Below are 20,107 nucleotides of genomic sequence, written 5' to 3' on the forward strand. Positions count from 1 at the left end.
GCGAGTTGCAGCACAAAGAGTGGTTCGGGGGCGCCGCGGCGCATTTGACCCGCCGCGGTACCCGATTGCCGCAATGCATCGGGAGTGACGCCAACGCCCCGAGGGCCCCCAAATCGCGAACCGGCGCCAGACGCGCCTTCCTCGCAAACACCGCGCACACCTCCATACTTGCCAAACCAAACTACTTTACTTTTACAGCCACCTGTGAATGCTGCTACCTCGCGGCAGCCAGCGCCACCACCACCACGCCCCACTTCCTCCGCTCTCGCGCACCGCTTCGGGCGACGCCGAGCACACCCAGCAGCGATCACCCGCGAAGCAGTCGCCAAAGGTCGCAGCCGCCGCTTCAGCAGTGCGCGGCAGCACACCCGCTCCCGCACTGCCACTGGACGCGATCGCGCGTGCCACACACCCGCGCCGGCGCGTGGACCTCCCGAGCGCGGACAGCTTTCCCGCGCCCGAGCAGCAGGCCCCTACTACTGGTGCTACAGCTGCTACAGCCGAGCCTTCAGACGTCAGTGACGGCGAGGTAGGGGTCACCGACTACAGCCAGCAGCAGGAGAGCTTGCGCCGCCGCAGCGGCCACTAGCAGCAGTAGCACCAGGAGCAGCAGCACGCTCCCGCCGCCCAACCACACCCTCGAGCTGACCCATCCAGCGGCAGTAGCAGCAGTGACGCAGCAGCGCCAGGAGACCCCCACAGCCCCAGTCGGCCACAGCAGTCCGTCAACCCGGTCACCATACATCAGGGCCTGATGGCGCTGGAGCACGTGCGACAGCCAGTCTTCGGTAGCCTCTACCGGAAACCCCAACACCACGACGATAATGACATGCTGGGAGGCGGCGGCGCTGGCGGCGCTGGCACGCCCCTCCATGCTACTGCCGGTGGCGGCGGCGGTGGCTACAGCCACCACGGCCGCAGCGGCGACTACAGCCCCCAAAACCCTCACCAGCAACAGTACGACACCACACCAGTAGGTGCTACAGCCACCGCCGGCACGCACGGCAGTAGCACCGCCTACGGTGGCGGCGTCGCCGGCTTTCGTCGCCTGGCGGCGCGCTACCCGCGCCTGCACACGGGAGCGCTGCAGTGGGTCTGGTCGGCTGTGGTCTGGTACTTCTGGACTGCAGTGTGGCTGCTCAGCATGCCGTGGAGGGTGAGGTGGGGGTGCGTGGGGCTGATGGGCGTGGTTCGCGTGGGCGGTAGGGTTTGGCGGGCTTGCGTTTGGGGTGCGGCGGGATCGGGATCGGAGGTGAGGGCCTGGGCTGGGAGCCCGTTGTGTGTGCAAGCCATCACCCGAGGCGGTTGTAGACTCACCTACTTATTGCTTCCCAAACCCGCCACCCGCCTGCTGCTGCCTACCTGCACAGGTCACTCGCTGGCTGGCTCCGCACTTCCTCCAGCCGCCGCTGCAGTGGGCGGAGGACACCGCGCTGTGGCTGGCAGCGCCGCCCACACGGCTGGCGGGGGACGCCGTGCACGGGGCGCTGGCGCTGGCTGACCGAGCGGTGGGTGGCTGGGGGCCGCGCGTTGTTACAGACGAGGCAGGAAGCGTCGAGTGCGTTCGAGTGTTTGCGATTTTGAGTTCTTGTCTGCTCGACAGCCTTGCGGCTTGGTTGGGTGCGAGCACATGCTTCAGAGCCTGGCGTGCATGCAGCGCGTGGGTCGCCGCTTGCTCCTCAGCTGTGTCGTACGTCAGCACGCTTTATTTACCCGTCCTATGCTTTCTGCTTCAGCAGCTCCACGGCCATTCCACGCCCTCTCCTGCCTCACCGTACGTCCGCTTCCTCCGTCCCCAACTCCCCATGCCTCACCGCTCCTCCACCCGCCCTACCTCGCACTGTCGTCCCCCGCCTGTACCACCTACAGATCGCGGGCGGCAGCCGCGCCGTGTCCTCCCTCCACACCTCCAACGTGCACCACTGGCTCACCGCCTACGAGGCGTACCTGTGGCTGCTCATGCACCGCGCCCACGAAATGGAGCGGCACGGCTGGGAGGGACTACTGCGCCGCAGCCTGGCCCGCCGCAGCGTGTAGCGCGCTGGCGTGGCGCTGTGGGGCGGGCTGCTTCATTTGGGGCTGTATGTGGGGCTGTGCGTGTGGGGGCAGTGGGCATGCATGCAGTGCGTTCCTGACCGCACTCTGATGCACTGGGCGGTCAGGCTGCCAGGCTGCCAGGCTGTATGTCGGGCTGTGGGGGACGTGCACCAGCTGTATGTGGGGCTCATGCGGGTAGGGAACGTCGTGTGTACAGAGGCGCATGCACGTTGGCGTGGAGTATGGCGGTGCGTAGGTAGGTGGCGGGTTGGTAGGTGTCCGTAGGTGTACCGGCGGCTCCGTTCATTGAGGCCTGGGTGTGGCACTAGCAATGTTGTTTGTGCTGGTGTGGACTGCTGCATACCTTACTTCATTAATTGCGACAAGTGCTCCCCGGTCACGGGAAAAGGGGCTGAGCCCACGCCACGTCTCCAGTCTGAGGCCGCAAGCGAGCGTCTACCTCATCTCCCGGACATAGCCGGGGTCAATTTGTACAGGCACGGCCCGCCATGCGTCCGGCCACGTCCCGATGTCAAGCACAAGCACAGCAGGCAATCAATCAAACAGCAGGAAATCCTTCAGCCAGCACAACACCCTCGCTGCTGCGGCCTACCGCATACTGTGCGTTGCTATGCATGCCAGCACGCAAATAAAGACCGCTAACCAGACTAACCAGACACGGGCCTGCCTCAACCTGCGCGCTGGCGCCGTTTCTTCGGCGATGCCGCGCTGTCCTGCCCCACGTGGCCTTGCTCGCCCCCTCCGCTACGCACATGCACGCCGCCAGTGGGTGCTGGGCCCAGCCAGGCGGGCTCGCTCGCTGCTGCCGCCGTAGGGCCGTTAATACCAACCCAAACAAGCTGAACCAAACTAATTAGACTGGGGCAAGTGCGACAAAGCCACATGCAGTGGCGGATATGTGGGGGCGGGAAGGGGCCGCGCCCGCCGCCACAAGGGACAGACGTTGGGTGCAGAAAGCAGGACCGTGCCGCAGGCCCCAGCTCACCTGCCCAGCCCTTCTCCCCCCTCCAGCTCCCCCCCACAGGGGTGGTGCGGGGCGCTCCCGCCGCAGACTGCCTCTTGCTTCGTTCTTACTTTAAATGTCGCATGCAGAACTGACTGTGTTTGGATTCAGCGCTGTCACGCACAGCGCTGACGTGCCCTGCGGGTGCCACGGCTATCCTCAGGGCTATGTATGGAAGCGGAGGCAATTAATGTGCATACTACGGTATCATAAGATAGGAGCTGCATGGCAAGGCAAGGAGGTTGCCCGACCGTTCCAGTTTCTTTATAACCAACTGGTATATATTGGGGTGGTCACCAGGCGGTCACCAGAGTAAACCGTGGTCAGCATTAGTCAGAATTGGTTGGGGTAGGAAACAAAGTGCCCGACCCCAGGCCATGCCCCGAAATTCCCCCGGACCCCCCTTGAGGGGACGACCGACACCTCCACGGACAAAACCTTGTTGTTTAGGGGGTTAAACCGTGGGGTTAAACCCCCTCCATTTAATACCAAAGTGGTGCCAATCGACTCCTGCCTCTTGACAAGCGCTATCACTCCGTGCCCTCAGAGCGGGTCAGTTCTGAGACTTCAGTCACACGATCCTATACTACATACTACTATCCATGGAAATCCCCTCGACCCCGCCCACCCCGCGCTCAACTATCTGCCTCGTGATGAGCGAGTGGACAACGTGCATTGGCAGACCTGTTAGACGTGAATTCATGCGCACCAGTGTATGTTTGAGAGCCCAGCCGCGTCAGTGTACATGTGTCTACATACGTGGTGCCGACTGACATGTCCACGCCCGGACGCGCAACTTAGCCCTCCCACCCTTAATTTGTGCTTTGGCGGAATAACGTGCAAATATGAGCCTCGTAGTGCTGCGTTTGGCCCCTAGTTCCGCTTGTGGGGCGCTTCCTGCCGAAACCCGCCAGGATGGGCTTCTGAAACCGGCGGACCCCACGGACAACGACCAACCCCCCCAACTTTTTTGGTGGTCAGAACTCACCAAACACCCCCTGGAAGATTTGGAAGTACGTAAAGAATGCTCTGTATTTTAGCATGGGGTAAGATCCTGAGCTTTCTACCCCCCCCCCCCTTGGCTGCATGCATGGGGTAAGATCCTGAGCTTTCTACCCCCTTGCGTTGGTAAATAGTCACTTCGAATGGCACATGGCCCACGGCAGCCCCTCCCAGTCCCACCCAGGTCCCGCCCAGGCACCCCCCAGGCCCTGCCCAGCCCCAACCCAGGGTCTGCTGACTCCAGCGCGATCTATAGACCATCGTCTGCGGCCTGAAGCCCAAAGTAACGGATGGTCACCTGAGTGCCAAACTGGCCAGTTCTCCCGGGATAACCACTGTGTAACCAGCCAGCGGTTAACCGATGGCTTAATAGGTAGGGGTTGGAACGGTAGCACCAGGTGGGTGCATGGGTGGAACGGTAGCACTCTGGGAAACCCTACTAAAAACCTACCCCCCCCCCCCCCACTTACCGGGCAATACGGTCATCTGTTACCGGACATTCAGGCTAATCGGTTTCTGGACAATGCGAGTTATAATAGTAACAGGACAAATTGTCCGGTAAAGTATTGTCCGGTCACTTTCAAGCATTATTGTCCGGTAGGGCGGTGCAGCACTTGTCCGGCGTAAGTCCGTCCGGTCACATGTCTGGTAGCTTTTGGATTGTCCGGTAACTTTGTTTTCCCAAAGTGTAGGGTTGGGGATAGAGGTAGGTTGCTAGGATGCGTTGCAATCCAGACGCTAGTTTGGGTGGATAAACGCATATATAGGTGTCGACACACACACGTGCGTGCACGGGCTTGTAGCTGCTTCGCGTGTGCCGACGCATAGCGCTGTCCGGACGCTTATTGCATTGCGTGTCCGCCCGAGCGCGCTGTGGGCACTTTAGTCCGCACGCGGGGCTACGCACGCATTGAGGCACCGCGGTCACGACTAGGGTGTGTGCCGGCGGTTGAACCTGAGAGTGCATTTTAAAACGACTACATGAGGCAATAACACGTAAGCCTCGGGCAACTGGCTAGACGGCGGAAAGGGAGGGAGAGACATAAGGAAAGGCCGTGACACGATGGTGTGACGGAAGGGGCAGGAACATGGACTGCCACCAAGTGCTCGGCGAGATGTGGGCACGATACAATATGGTGTTACGGAGATCACTGAGATGGTATTGGCCGGTCTGAGCAGTGTTTGTAGACGCGGCGAGGAGGAGACGTAGGCATCGGTAGAACTAGGCCCTGGACCCTGACAGTACGCGGCCAGGAGGGCACAGGGCTACGCGAGTGTGATTTGCACATACATCTGTACATAAGAATGTGGCATAACGAGGAATGGGCTGCCGTCTGTCGACGACAGTCCGGGCATGGATTTGCGGAAGCTCGCTGCATAGGGGACTTGATTGCTCGAGTCCTACGGCGACGTGTGATTACGATAATTGGTTAGGTTGAAGCGGTAGGAGCGTTTCCCCAATGGGCGCTCGTTGACGCGGAGCCATTCTACGCGGTTCGGCCCTCCGGCTACCCTGGCCGCGGCGACGGTCTTTAGGCCACCGCCCATGCCCGTAGTCCGGGGGCCTAGCGCGCTTGCTTTTGTGTGACATTGCTAGGCGGCGATAGCGTTTGCAGGCCTAGACTTTGAGGGACGACTAGAGAACAGGGCGGGTTGAGGGATGGAGACTGGGCATTGATGCTCACCCTCTTCCCTAGCTTGCCCCGTGCCCTTGGTGGCCCTGGGGCGTTGTTTGAGCTACGGTGCGCATTTCCAAATAGCGACGCAAGCAGGGGGTAGTTCAGGCGCTGCATGGGGACGCTGCATGAGGGCAAAGTCTGAGTGGAAGCTGGCCCCTGCACCTTCCAGGCCTAGCTCCCCTGCGCCAATCGCGATGGTGGAAGGTGCCCGGGGCAATATAGGACCGCTCCGGAGCGCCAAGAAAAAAAACCCGGCACTCCTGTGTAATACGCCACGAGTAATTGACAAGCACGAACCTTGCTCATACCGGAAGAACAGTCTCCCAGCCCTCAAGGGCTCTTCTCCCTTGACAGCAAGCCTGTCCGCAAGTTTCCAGCGCCAAGGCGCGACAGTGATTGAGGCATCGGCCTTCCGCCCGAGCCTCCGTTTCAGCGGGCCCCTGTGCCCCGGCTTCCGCATCCGCACGCCTGGTCGCATCGACCCCGTGCGCGACTCTTCGTGACCCGTCTGCCCCTGCGACGCGGTCCTGTGGTATCATACGCATCTCAACTGCGTAATTCGGCGGCTTCAAGCGCCTGAGCGACGTCAACGAGCCCCGCGAGCCCCTCGGCCAAGGTCATCGCCACCTGCCGACAGCTCTGCCAAGGCTTTGACCTTCTTTCTGGATTCAGCTATCCATCTGGTGTATCTTCTATTTAAGACTACTCTGAGATTCTCCTGACGACCCCAACGTGAAGACCGGCTTGCGAGCATCGAATCGTCACCGACTCCACTGGGTCAAGACCCTGAGCTATTCAAGACCTCCAACAAGACCTCCAGCTCACATCTGAGCTCTGTTTGGAAACAACGGACTGCCTATTGAGATTCCGGTTCCATCTCGGTTGCTTCGCCAGCCCGACGCTTGGCCTACAGCAGCCAGCTTGTGTTTATATTACGGGAGAAGGCAGCTGAGTGAGACAGCGCCCAAAGAGTGCCGTTGCTTGGGCTTGTGCTCGGCTTGACACGCTCGTGTCATTGCCCGCAGTCCGCCCCGGCACATTCTCTCTCAGGCCTTGCGCGACCCCAGCCCTCCTGGCTCGGCGCCCAAGCCTACAACTATATCCTGACCGCCAACGACGACCCAGTGGATTTATCAAGGCCTGGTTTACTTTGGTGCAATACCTGACATCAACGTCGGACATCACCAGCAACATCTGTGTTCAAGCGCATCCCCCTTGCGACGAACGTAACAGCCGCAGGCGTCGTCATACGACTGCCGCTGGGAGAAGCTCCGGTGTAGTCGGGCCCCAACACATCGCGCTGCAAAAGGTGTCCGCCCAGCAGGACGTGGCCGGCCCGCGCAGAGCAGCGACAGGCTTACTTCGGCGCTTGCAAGCGAGAGCGCGCGGGTGCTGCTATATGTAACAGGGTCATGGATGGATGGGAGACGCGCACTGGCTGGTGGGCTTACAGCAGGTTCACAGCGGGTTAGGTTCACATGAAACACACATGAGCATGAATATTGAAAAGCCCGCCCAGCAGGTGAATCCTTGCTTGTGTGAAAAGCAGACACAACTCCGCAACTAACTCATCACACGTGCAGCCATTGCTAGAAGCAAGCGCTACGTGCAGAACACGAAGCAACAAGCTACACAAGTCACCTTTGGAGCAAGCTGATAACAACCCCCAACTAACTGTCGGTTGTCCGCTTATGCTTGTGCAGCAAAGCGCAAAGCAAGCAGCCCACCAAACGTGCACACATGTTACTACGGCTCCGCGATGTCACGATCAAACTCTGCAATCTTCGCTTTCAGGACCTCATCAAACTGCGACATGTCAGTGGCAGCAATGTCGGACCGTGCCCTCAACACCCGCGCCTTCAAGCTGATGAACTCAGGGCTCGAGCTTCGGGCCTTGATCTGCAGTAGGCGTGACAGCAGCTCACGGAAATGCTCAGCGGCCACGCCGCTAGGTGCCACGGCCGTTGCGGAGGCAACAGCCGTGACACCGTTCTGCTTCGTAAACATGATGTCTGGCAGAGTCCACTCGTCCGACTGCGAGCGAGTCACCATTATGTAATGAGGTTGTTGCTTGTTTGCATGCCGTGCGTGAGTTGTGAAAAGGGCGCGTGCGACTGCATCAAGTCTCAGCCTGCAAACCCTGCCCCGCGCGTAGTGCGCTGAACCCTTGGCGGAACCGCTCCGTCCGCAACCAAAGCACACGACCCATCCACTCACCGGTACGGGCGCCGCAGCCCCTGAAACGCCCGCGTCCGCCACCACGGGTCCGGCAAGCAGTACTCCCTTGCCCTGCACGCGCGCGAGCAGGTAGGAAGGAGTGAGGGTTGGTAGAGTAGGTCGGCCACGTCATTGGTGTGCGCCGTTGTCAAGTGTGCGTGCATGCGTGGTGCGATGGCTGTCGTTCGTATATATGCGACGAGGCTGGTCCTGCTTAATGGTGGTGCGCTGTTTGAGCGTGGAAGCTACAGCCTATCTAGCTAGCTAGCTAGGGCCCCTGCTTCCAAGGAAGGCCGTGCATGCTGGCTCTGAAACTGGCACCCGCACACTGGTGACCACATGTCCCGCCCACCCAACCGCATGCGCATGCTGCCATCGCAAAAAAAGGTGATGTGCCGTAGTCCACGCACGCACATCAAGTGGAGGTGTCACTTCCGCCGGTCATCCATACTGAGCGCTTGCATGCTATCACTATCTAGCTAGCACGCACCGAGGTAGCGCCCCCCGCCAAACGCCCGCCAGCCCGCCTTTGAGATTGCAGCAGTAGTCAACTAACTGAACAACCGGCTGGCAATCATGCCATCATCAGGAGCCCGCCCTACTCACATTCTCAAGGAAGCTCCGCAGCGCGTCGCGGACTTTGGTGTCGTAGCGCTGCTGCGGGTCGGCTCCCAGCACCAGGTACACGTCGCACCTGCATGTACACACGCATGCATACATGCAGTGCGGGCGGGTGGTGGTGATGCATGCAATCAAGCAAGCGCAATATGAGAGTGCTGTGATGTGGGGTTCGGTGGAGGGGGTGGGTAATGTGCATGGGTTGGGGTGTACGGAGTGAGTTATTAGCAGCGAGCACGCAGTTCACACCACCACCGCCATTACCGTACTGTGTTCCCAGAAGTTTTATCACGGCTAAAAATATTATTTTGGGTTTTTAATTTTTACCAAGCCCGGCACAGCCGCGCCAGAATTATTTTTACTTTTTATGGACAAGATCCCGTGCACGGTGTTGCCAGTTGATGGGCCCACACACGAACGCAAATACAACTCCCACAAACACAGTCCTTACACGGCCCTTCAGCATACAGCCCAAAGTTCGGCCCGAATCCCTACCCCAACCAGCCCCCCCGGCTCCCCCTACCAAGCATTTGCCCCTGCCATTATTGCCGGCAAAATGCGCGCGCCCACGGTTGGGTCCAACACGCAAACGCTCACAGCTGTCCGCGCTACACAGCCGTCCGCCGCAACCATGCATGGAACGACTGGAATCCTGTCTGTCCACCCTCCGGCTCAGAAGTTTTGCAAGGCCCGCAGGGGCGAATTTTGTTAGCTTTTTATTACCTGAGCCTTCATAGCATCCGAATTATTTTTGCTTTTACTTTTCAGCCTCCCATAATTATGTAATATGAAATAATTACGCGCAGTACGGGTACAGCCCTCCGCCGGGAAACCTGCTGTCACCTGTGGCCCGGACATCCACCTTAACAAATCAGGCCCCGCTGTGAGAGTGGGACCGCTAGGCGCGCTCCCAGGCTCCCCACTCTCCCTGGGGGACAGGGGCCCAGCAGTGGCGGAGACCACTCATTTCTTATCTTAAGCTGTAAGCTGAGAGCAGTTGAGGCTGCAGGCACGTCCACATCCAGCAGGACATCCACACTCCACGCACGTCCACATCTAACTGTGACTGGGTGTACCCTTCTTTTTTTGCTGTGCCGGGTCGCAAACACCACTCCAACACACGCACGCACGCACGCATCACGCACGCACGCACTTCCTCGCTGCTGCCCTAGCTACGCCTCGACTACGACCACGGGCGGGAATCAGGGCATCCGGCGTACGTGCTGGCGGGGTAAACGTTGTGGCGCGCCCAGGGCGCAGCGCATACAATGCATATGGGTGCTAATCGCTCGTTCTTCAATGCAATCGCCCGTGGGGTTGCAGGCTTTTCGCAGATTATTGGTATGACTACCGGGGTCGACGCGGCAAGAAGAAAGTAACTCTGCGGGCGTCTGGACGGGCATCGTTGTGTGTTTTATATACACACGCACACCACATGCGTTCCCCACGCACCTCGCATGTCCGCCCTTCGCAAAGGTGGTTAGTGACATGTAATAGTCCTGGCGGGACTTGGCAAAGATGTCGGGCAGCATGCTCACGATGAACCTGTGAACATCCAAATATGATGACACACAGAAGTCAGGTAGGCAGCAGGTGCGACAGTTACCGTCGTCTGCATGCACCGGTGCAACCGCTGGACGGCTGGGCACGCAGCAGCCAACACATTGATGAGTGGGGACACGCACTGCCCCATCCATGCATCAGCCGCGCCCTGCCGTGCCAGTACACCGCTGCACACCACACCGCGCGACACACTTGATTGCAAACATTCCCTAAGATGTCACTCACTCACTCACTCACATACACTCACACTCACACACACACACACACACACACACACACACACACACACACACACACACACACACACACACACACACACACACACACACACACACAAACACACACACACACACACACACACACACACGCGCGCCCGCCCCTCCATCCACCCGCTCTATCCCCCGCGCCTACCTGGCCACGGCGTCTAGGCGTGGGTCGGCCACTCGAATGTTGGCCTTGCGGCCAGCAGCCTGCGTGCCCATGCAAGGAACGTTTGCAAAAGATAGATTGATCGATCGGTAGATGGGTTTCAAAGCCAGACATCGAATTGTTTCATATATGAGCCACGTACGTATGCATGTGCCGTCGTCCGCGCTAGCCCTGCCTCCCGCCCGCGCACCCTACCCACCCCAGCCGCCGCGCACGCCCAGTTTGCGGCGTTGGCAATGATCTTGTTGATCTCGGCCGCTGACTCGGAACCATCAGCAGCAGCCGCAGCTCCCTGCTGGTTGCAGCAGCTTGTGAGCATGGCCTCGGAACCGAACGCGACCAGCCGGCCCATGCCCACACGCGCCGAGGCGAGCACGGGCGCCCTGAGCTCCGCAGCAGATGCGCCCAGCAGGGTGGCCGTGAAGACCGGCACGGCAGTGGGGCTTAGCAGCAGCAGGCTGCGGGCGCTGGGGATGCCGTTGATGGTTGGGCTGACGTCCTTCTGGAGGGCTGGCAGGTCGGCAGCGGCCGTCCGGGTGAGGGCCTGTGCCTCAGCCCGACGTGAGGGCGACGGCGGGGTGGGCTGAGGCGGGGCCGGCGAGGGCGGCTTGGCAGCGCTGCCCGGGCGGGCGGGCCTGGTGCGTGGTGCGCGCGGCGGCGGGCGCGGTGGGGGGCTGGCGGGGTTGAATGAGTAGAGGCTCAAGGCTGACAGCTGTGTGCCGGCGCTGTCGGCGCTGTCGATGGGGCCACCGCCGCAGGTCTGGCGGGAGTCACCGGGGCAAGGCCGGCCGCACGCGGATTCGGGCAGCGAGCCGTACTGGGTCGCCTGCTGCCGGTTGACGCCGCCGACACAGGTGTGCCCGTTCGTGAGCCCGTAGTGGTCCAAGCCTGCAAGCAGATAAATAATGTGAAGTAATAATGAGCCATAGCTGCGTGTGCTGCTAGACGGCCACCCAGCACATGTGGTTGGGAAGCAACAATTGTTGGGAAGAGAAACGAACGTACGCATGCAAGCGAGAAACAACTAACGGCCCCGCAATGACGCCGCACGTACGCACGCACTGCACACACTTCACACGCAGTGCACCGCGTCATCCACCGCGTCCATCCACCGCGTCGTCCACAAACGTACGCACCTGCAGCCTGGGTGAGCCCGGCGCACTTGGCCACCGTCATTGCCGCGTCGTTGGTGGCGAGGGTAACAGGCAGTGCGCGCAACGATGGAGAGGCTGAGACGACGTCAAAGGCAAAGCACCCCAAGGAGAAGGAGCGGAAGGTGGCTACGATCATTGGTGACGCCGGTGGGGGCGACGACTGCTGCTGGAGGGGAGCTGGTGGGGACGGTGGGGCAGATGCAGTGGGCGCGGGCGGTGAAGGAGATGGAGATGGCGAGGGCGGCGGAGTGGTGGGGCTACCAGTGGGGCTTGGTGTGGGAGGCGCGGGTGGAGGGAGGGTTGATGGGGCCACCACCGGCGCAGGTGAGGGCGGGGCAGGAGACGGAGAGGCAGGTAACGGAGACGGAGGCGACGACGCTGGTGATGGGGGAGGTGGCAGTGGCGAAGGAATAATAATAATAATATCTACGCAGGGCACAGGTGCCCGCGTGTCTTAAGGAGGAGTGAGACAAGCTCACCCCACCATCGGAAAACTTGATTTCCCTACCCCGGCTCCCCTGCGCGGGGGCCGCCATTGGCGGTCCCCTGGGTGCGGCCTCCCGGGCGGCATCGGGTGTTGGCAATGCCCATCTCTCGCTCTAGCCGGTAGTACAGGTTTGCGGTGCCCCGGAGTGTGGTGACGCTATGCATGTGGAGACGTGTGCAGCAGGCCTTGGCTGCCTGCGGTTTGGCTCCTAGGTCTTTGAGGAGAGTTTCAAGGGTACGGGGGACAGTGCCACCGTGGCCCAGTGTAATAACGTGTTTAGTATCGTAGTGCACAGTCCACCCTGCAGCTCGCATGGCAGTGGCAAGGGTGGCGTGCTGTGCTTGTTTTTGAATGAGCTTCTCGCTGTGGTGCAGGTCAGAGGTGTATCCAACTTCAAGGATGTACACTGGGTAGGCCCCTTTGTTGGCTGGTGGGGATGTCATGAAGCGTTCTGCTTCGGACCGGGGAAGATTCGGGATAAACAGGATGTCAGGCCGCATCCTGTTGAGGTCTGCAGCGGGCACTTGCGGGCAGAGCCAGGACGGCGGCCGCATGCCCGCGCAGTACTCAGGCAGTTCAGCTCGGGAGGTGGCATCCATTATCATGTAGCCACCACCGTTGTGACCATGGTGTAGGCATTCGGCAATCGTCCGCACTGCAGTGTTGTGTTTGGCTATCCTAGCGCCAACGAGTTGGGGGTGCGCGCAGTGGCCGGCCAGGTGGCCTGCGGTGCCACGCTCTGGGTCAGATCCGCGGCTGCGCTGGGTGTGGGCACAGAGACCACATTTGTCGCTGTCTCGTAGTTTAAACAAAGCCAGCCGGGCCGGGCAGATGAGGCCTCCCTGACGAGCATTCTGTATGAACCGGCGTAGGCCGTGGCTGGCGTCTGAATTCGTCATGTACGCATTACTGGCGCGTGGGTCAAGGCTGGGTGCTGCCTCGGCCCATTTCTCAGTGTACAGGGTTTTGTTGGCGTGTCCACCACGGCAGCTGGAGGCCATTGCCCTGGTGAGGCCCCGGTTTAGGTCCGACACGTAGTGCGTGGCTGTGCTGTCGTCGTCCCTGGTGACCGTGAAGGTCGGCCACCAGTGCCGGGCGTGCGGGTCGTTGTCGGCCGGTTCGGATACATCGGCGGGTTTTTCCTGGGTGGCGACGGCAGCCGCCCCTTTATCGGCTTCCTCGTTGCCGTGTAGCCCGGTGTGCGAGATCACTTTAATCAGAGCGGTGGGTGCGCCCCGGGCGTGGCGTGCATGGAGCAATGCCACGATTGAATCCAGGAGGTCCCGATGTTTACTCAGATGCAGTCGCCGAGGCTCGTTAATTGCTCGTTTGATTAGGTACAAGCTTGCAACAGAATCTGATGCAATAGTGAGCTTCTTAGTTGCAAATTCTTTACCTTCGCCACCAAATTCTGCGAGGGCAGCACGAATTGCTGCCAGTTCAGCTCTCGTAATAGTGTTTGTACACCCAGCGCCATTTGGATTCACGTAGACAACGCGAGAATCGCTAAACCAGGCGCAGGCGCCGGCAACCTGGACTTCTTTGCCATTGTCAGTTTTGATTTTGCTTACCGAACCATCTGTCCAGACAGTGCCATTCACGTCGTGGGCCAGAGCATGGTGGGTCTGGAATCGCGCGTTAGGAAAGCGTCGTGCTTCGTCAGCCATGGCGTGTATCGTCTTTGGATTAGCGTGCTGGTATTTGGCTTGCTTTAGAAGTGAGTTTGGGAGGGCTGGGCAGGTTGGGGCCGTGGCCGTGTGTGTCCATGTGCGCGGGTCGCTGATGTGCGTGGGTGCGTTCGCCCCCCGCTTCAGTGTGTCCACGAGCCGTTTCAGGCGGGGGGCAAAGCACTGGAGTCCGGCGGGGTTCCCAACAATGACCAGTCGGAGCCCCTTCTGGCGTTCAGCCTGGGTGTTGGTGCCAAGTCCTGTGTCAAGGCCCGCGGTGCCCGCGGACCAGTTGGCCAGCTCGTGGCAGAGTGGGTGTTGAAGCCACTGCGTGTGGGGGAAAGTGGCCGCTTTGGGGAGCGCCAATACAGTAAGGGTTGGTTCCTGTGAGTCACGCATAGCCTCGGCGCATGCGAGGGCCCACATGAGGGCCTTCCGTGCATCGTGGGGGGTAGAGGGGGGGTGGGCATATTGCAAGCCAGTCCATGCGGTCTGGTAGGCATCGTGCAGTGCGCCAAAGGCCCCATCAGCAGGGTCTCGTGTCCAGTATTCGTGGGCTGCAGTGGAGGAGTTTAGTGGGGACGCAAACATTTCCCGAACGTGTACTGCTTGTGTGACCCGCAGGCATTGGACGATGGCTGCTACTGTGCCTGCCGGCAGCGACACCTGGTGCGTTGGCATGGCCTTGCGGTCCTGCTGCGCCGGGTCATAGCGGTAGCGCATGATGAGGGCAGCGACCGCTTCCTCAAAGGCGTTGGGCCGCTGGTTGCCGGTGTGCCTGAAGCGCTCCCACAGGGTAAGGAGGCGGGGGTAGGTGGTGGTGCCCAGCCAGCGGCCATTGGGGTCATGGACGTGCGCCTCAGCTGGGTCACGGCGGGTGCCACCAGTGGTGGTAATAGTGTATGCTCCGGGGGCCACGATGTCCTTGTAGGGGTTGCACGGGCTTGTGGTGATGGTGGTGGTCGTGCGGATGTCACGCGCGCGGGATGCGGTATCCAGGGGTTCGGCGTCGTGGCGGCCTTGGCGCTGTCTGGCGGTAAGGTTCCGATCAGGTGCGGGGCGCACTGTTCGGGGCCGTGGGCCTTGGTTGGTACCGTTTGCTAGCCGGGTTTTGCACTCCTCCAGTAACTCCTCCCATTGTGGACTGTGTTTTAGGTCCCTTTCACGGTCCGTGCTCGGCGCCCACGTGACATGTCGCAGGAGTTTGGTCGTCCAGGACGAGAATAGGGGGGCCCCAGTGGGCTGCGGTGCTGCCGGCGCTGCAGCTTGGGCAGGCTCTTCAGGTGAGATTGCGTGGGCTTGGGTTTCAGCCGGAGGCTCAGCCGTGGTCTGCGCAGGTTGTGGGCCTGGGCGCGTCGCAAGAGGGTGCTTGTAGCACCTGGCATTCTGGATAGTTGCGTAGCCCATGCGAACAAAAGCAGAGACAATGCCGGCCGGGCAGATGGACGGCTTCCACTGCACCTTCCAGTATTTTTCACGTGTCCCAGAGGTGTCCTCTCTGGCTTTGCGCTTCCGTGTCAGTTCTTTGTCCGTGACAGTTTGTTTGTTTTCGCTGTGCAGGACCTGTGCCAGTTCCTGTCCGTCATTGTCCAGGTCGTAGGTGAGTTGAGTGTCACCGTTAGTGCGGTTGTCAGCGGGCCGTGGGACTAGATCATGTGTGATCCTGGCGCGGGCCAGTCGCCAGCTGGGACGGGCCCCGTGGCCTCCCGCAGCGTGCGCTGCCGGGGCAGTCAGGGGCGGCGTCGGGCTGTCAGCGTCCATGGGGTCGTTATGAGCGGCAGCCTGGTTGACTTCCATAGGCAATGCTGTGTTGTTCAGATACTCGCTTATGGCGTTGGGTTCGGGGTTGGCGGCATTCGCCGTGAGACGGGATGTGAGGGCGGGTGGTAGCCCACGGCGCTGTTGGCGTGGTTCGACAGCAATGGTAAGGGAGGGTGGGTCTTGTGGGTGTGGGTGGCCGATCCGCATGTGTCCTGTCATGTCTTTGGTGAGCGCTTGGAATACCGAGCATGCCGTTTCGTACCCCCGCGTGCCCACCGGCAGGCTCTCATCGCCGTTGGTGAGCCGCAGGGCATGGTTGATGGCGGCGCGGTCCCCGGTGAGTAGGTCCTCAGGGGTAGTGCGCGTGGTTTCTGCAATGCGTGCGCGTTGCGCTGCATGTTTTGTAACGCGCCGTGCGCGTGTTTGGTTCTGTGGTGGCCGGCGGGTTGTAGCCGGCTTGCGGGCTCTGGCCGGGGGTCGTAGGGAGGGCTGCGTTGCCCCATCAGCAGGGGCTTCCGGTGCGGCCGCAGGGCCATGTGCGTCGGGTTGGGCCTGGCCCCCCCCTGCTGGGGAGGGGGGGGGCAGGTCGGCGGGGGCTTGCGTGGTGTTTGTTTGGGCGGGGGGCGCCTCCGGGAGGGGCTGGAGGTGCCGGTCGAGGGGGCTGGCCATTCCAGGGGGGAGGGGGTCGGGCCTCATAGCTAAGGCTATGATTGTGGCCACGTCGGGCAGAGTGCGTTGTGCGGTGGTCAGGGGGGCAGGGCTGCCGTGGGCTGGAGGGTTTTCCCCTGCACGTCCAGCCATACTGAGCGCGAGGCTAAGCCTGTTGAGGGCTACCTTGTGCTTGTGTCGGACCCGGCTCGCCCCCATGTGCTTCTCGAGGTCCGAGCTAGTGATCAGGTGTTTGCCTGTGTTGCGGTCCACCAGGTGGCTCAGTTCGAGCCTCAGGTCCGCAAGAGGGAGGACGTATTCAACGGGAAGAGGTTCAACGCCCCGGGCCTCGGCTTCTGCCTCAAGGGCAGCGGCAATGGACCAGGTAGGCGCTGTAAAAGCAGACCCGTTTTGGTACAGTACGACACCGTACTCTTTTGCCAGGGTCATCTGTTTCAGCGTCGTAAGGTGGTGTGACCTATGGGCTGGGAGAAGGTGGGCGTGTGTGGAGCCAGCTATGCTTGCCTGGCGCGGCAGAAGGGCTCGGGTTACTATCCCAAGACGGCCCGAGTCATTTAGGGCAAGGACCAGGGCCCGCTCGGCCACGCGCGCGTATTGCGGCAGGAGGGAGCCCAGGCCCAAGCCGTATTCGTCGGCGGGCAGGAGGGAGGTCCGGGTGGGGAAGCTGCGGGGGAGCCCATAGCAACGCTTTGCATAACCAGCCAGTGTAGTGTCGAGCGTTGTTATGTCCTGTTTTGTGAAGGGCATTGCTGCGAACCCATATGCAACTGTGGTGTGCACGCACTGTTGTATCATGCGCAGGCGTTGTGCCGGCGTTGCCAGGGATGTGGCGATGGCTGTGCCCTTGTCTTTCACAATCTCGGTGACTCTTCCGACATGTGCCGACCAGTCCAGCGAGAAAGTGAGCTGCACGCCCAGGTACTTGTACGGCTGGGTCGGGGGGAAGTACGGGACAGGGATCGTGCCAATCTTAATTGTGTTGGTCATGTTGCGGCGCATGGCGGCAAGGGTAGCTTTTCCTGTGGGCCCGTCAAGGTTGGGGTCCGAGCGAGACTTGTCGTGCCAGATGGCGAGGGTAACAGGCAGTGCGCGCAACGATGGAGAGGCTGAGACGACGTCAAAGGCAAAGCACCCCAAGGAGAAGGAGCGGAAGGTGGCTACGATCATTGGTGACGCCGGTGGGGGCGACGACTGCTGCTGGAGGGGAGCTGGTGGGGACGGTGGGGCAGATGCAGTGGGCGCGGGCGGTGAAGGAGATGGAGATGGCGAGGGCGGCGGAGTGGTGGGGCTACCAGTGGGGCTTGGTGTGGGAGGCGCGGGTGGAGGGAGGGTTGATGGGGCCACCACCGGCGCAGGTGAGGGCGGGGCAGGAGACGGAGAGGCAGGTAACGGAGACGGAGGCGACGACGCTGGTGATGGGGGAGGTGGCAGTGGCGAAGGTATAGGAGACAGTGGGTCGGCCGAGGGAGGCGAGGGCGGAGGTGGCGGTGGAGGCGGCGGCGGTGAGGCAGGAGCCGGTGAGGTCGGCGGTAGCGGCGGCGGGCTGGGCGGGCTGGGCTGAGGAGGAGGTTCCGTTTCCATGGTGAGCGAATCTGCACAGGAAATAATACATAGGGAGCGGTTCTGTCAGACCTCGCAGTCAAATGCACTCCACATCGAGAGGGCATCCCACGGACGGCTGCTGTCAGAGGCATGCATGCGTGCCCATATCTACCCACCCGCCGCCATATGCATGTACGTGCAGCATCCGCAGATGGCCTAGCTAACATTACTTGGACACACGAGGACACATACACGCATGCGGCGCAAAAGTTGATTGGTTGGCCACTGTCTAGCTATTGCCACGCCAAGTTGGCGCCTCCTCCTTCCCTGCAGCTTACCGATCAGCAGCTCATACACGTCAACATCAGGGACGTCCGTGTCGGGGAACACATCGAAGTAGAAATTGAGGAAGGTCGACCCAGCCGCCCGGCCGCATGTTTCCGCTGTGATTGTCACTGTCTTTGACACGGCGTAGGTGAATGCGGCTGGTCTGGGCCTGACGATGGACTCTGTGCCATTCAGCCGCAATCGACAATCCTGAAAGCTAGAAAGCACCAGTTGCACCGACGACAGTGTGGTGCGGTACGTCAGGGAGAGGCTGTAGAACCCGTCATGTGGAGCCCATAGGGGCGTAAATCTGCCGGTAAAACCCGCATACGGGAAGTGCAGGGTCTTGGTGCAGCCGGTGGCAGTCATGGTGGTCCCGCCGCCATAGCTCCAGCCGCCGGCGCAATCCACCACCTCGCCCCACGCAGGCGATTCAGCATACGAGGCAGTGCTAAGACCAATTCCGAGACCCAGAAGCGAGGTGCTGGCAAGATTACCGAGCGGCAGCGCTTCAACGCTGACAACGCGTGTGCTCGCTAACAGTGGGATTGGCGGCGCGGGGCTGGGTGGCTCGGGGCTGGGCGGCCACGGGATGGTCCTGGGCGGCAGTGGAGCCGGCGACGGGGGCGGCGAAGGAGCGATGCCTGTTTCTATGGTGAACGAATCTGCAGCAGGAAATCCAAAACACGCACAGAAGTAAGCTTCCCGTCAGACCCACGAGCGACATGTATACTCTACCTCGACAACTTGGTGGCGATCCCTCCCCTAATCTCACAACGACTTGGCGTGGCCTTGACATGCAGACTAGCTACCGTATATATCTAGGCAGACAAAGCAAGTGATGGACAACTGAACATGTGACTCATCACCCCCCCCCCCATGTTTGGTTGCATATGATACGCTATCTACACCGTAGTTTGAGTGAACATACACCCCTGCATGCTCCCCCACCCACAACTTGCTTACCGATTAGCAATTCGAACACTGGAGCCTCACCCCCCTCCGTAAGAATGTCGAAGCAGAAGCTTTCAAATGTGGACCCGGCAGCCCAGCCGCAATCAGCTGGCGTCATCGTCACGGTGTTGGGGCTGGCGGTGTAGGTGAATTCGGCCGGCGCGGGTTTAGCAATAATGGCCTCCGTAGGTTTGAGCTCTACCGTGCAGCGGTAGTTGTACTCGACGTCGCCAGTTTCGTAAAAGCTCACTCCCACGTATGGTGAGGTTGTGCGGTACGTGAGCGTCAGCCTCCAAAACGGGGGGGGCTCGGACACTCGGGACAACGGCCGGAAGGCATTGGATGGGCCTTCACCGCTGTATAGCAGGCTTCTATTACAGCCGGCTGCGTTCATGCGTACTCTGTTTGGCCAACCGGCGGCGCAGTCCACAACCTCGCCCCAGGTCATGCTTTGGTGGGCGATGGTGCCAAGGTAGTTGGACAGGGCCAGGCCCTGCGCTTCAAGTGAAGTCCCTGTCAGTAATCCAAGCTCAAACGTGTCGAAGCTGACGGTGCGGGTGCTGCCGAAAACCATAGGCTCCGGTGACGGGGGTGACGGCGGCAGCGGCGGGGGTGACGGCGGCAGCGGCGGGGGCATGGGGGGGGATGGGGGCAGCGGCGGGGGCATGGGGGAGGGTGGGGGCGGGGGCGGGGGCGAAGGAGCGCTCCCCGTGTCCATGGTGAATGAATCTGCATACACAAGTAGAAACAAGCAAGTAAGATATATAGCGTACATAGTTTAGTTTTGTCAGAGCAGCGCCCCAGCCATGTATCTGCCGGACATTGGGATCGGTGGCAGTTCCACGCACTCACACACACACACACACACACACACACACACACACACACACACACACACACACACACACACACACACACACACACACACACACGCTATCTAGGCATGCCGCCTGCTGCTGCGTGCTCTGGGGTGCAAG

General features: G+C 60.9%; 3 protein-coding genes across 3 annotated transcripts; 1 reads left to right on the forward strand and 2 right to left on the reverse strand.

Annotated features, from left to right (window-relative positions):
- The first annotated feature begins 88 nt into the window (after window positions 1–88).
- Window positions 89–2,420, forward strand: CHLRE_12g492151v5 (uncharacterized protein). The gene is made up of 4 exons (XM_001700492.2): window positions 89–524; window positions 645–1,156; window positions 1,371–1,508; window positions 1,870–2,420. The coding sequence occupies exons 1-4, from the start codon at window positions 209–211 to the stop codon at window positions 2,035–2,037; spliced, it is 1,134 nt and encodes a 377-aa protein (XP_001700544.2). The 5' UTR covers window positions 89–208; the 3' UTR covers window positions 2,038–2,420.
- Window positions 2,421–2,422: 2 nt separating this feature from the next.
- CHLRE_12g492152v5 (uncharacterized protein) lies at window positions 2,423–3,378 on the reverse strand. Its single transcript, XM_043067931.1, has 2 exons — window positions 3,133–3,378; window positions 2,423–2,916 (listed from the first exon to the last, which is right to left on the reverse strand). Exons 1-2 carry the CDS (start codon window positions 3,144–3,146, stop codon window positions 2,727–2,729), a joined length of 204 nt encoding a protein of 67 aa, XP_042917974.1. The 5' UTR covers window positions 3,147–3,378; the 3' UTR covers window positions 2,423–2,726.
- Window positions 3,379–6,032: 2,654 nt separating this feature from the next.
- Window positions 6,033–12,648, reverse strand: CHLRE_12g492050v5 (uncharacterized protein). The gene is made up of 8 exons (XM_043067930.1): window positions 12,232–12,648; window positions 11,706–11,992; window positions 10,769–11,457; window positions 10,552–10,610; window positions 10,030–10,122; window positions 8,566–8,653; window positions 7,960–8,031; window positions 6,033–7,776 (listed from the first exon to the last, which is right to left on the reverse strand). The coding sequence occupies exons 1-8, from the start codon at window positions 12,312–12,314 to the stop codon at window positions 7,489–7,491; spliced, it is 1,659 nt and encodes a 552-aa protein (XP_042917975.1). The 5' UTR covers window positions 12,315–12,648; the 3' UTR covers window positions 6,033–7,488.
- Between the last annotated feature and the right edge of the window lie 7,459 nt (window positions 12,649–20,107).

Source organism: Chlamydomonas reinhardtii, chromosome 12, assembly GCF_000002595.2.
Source record: "Chlamydomonas reinhardtii strain CC-503 cw92 mt+ chromosome 12, whole genome shotgun sequence".
Taxonomy (NCBI): Eukaryota; Viridiplantae; Chlorophyta; class Chlorophyceae; order Chlamydomonadales; family Chlamydomonadaceae; genus Chlamydomonas; species Chlamydomonas reinhardtii.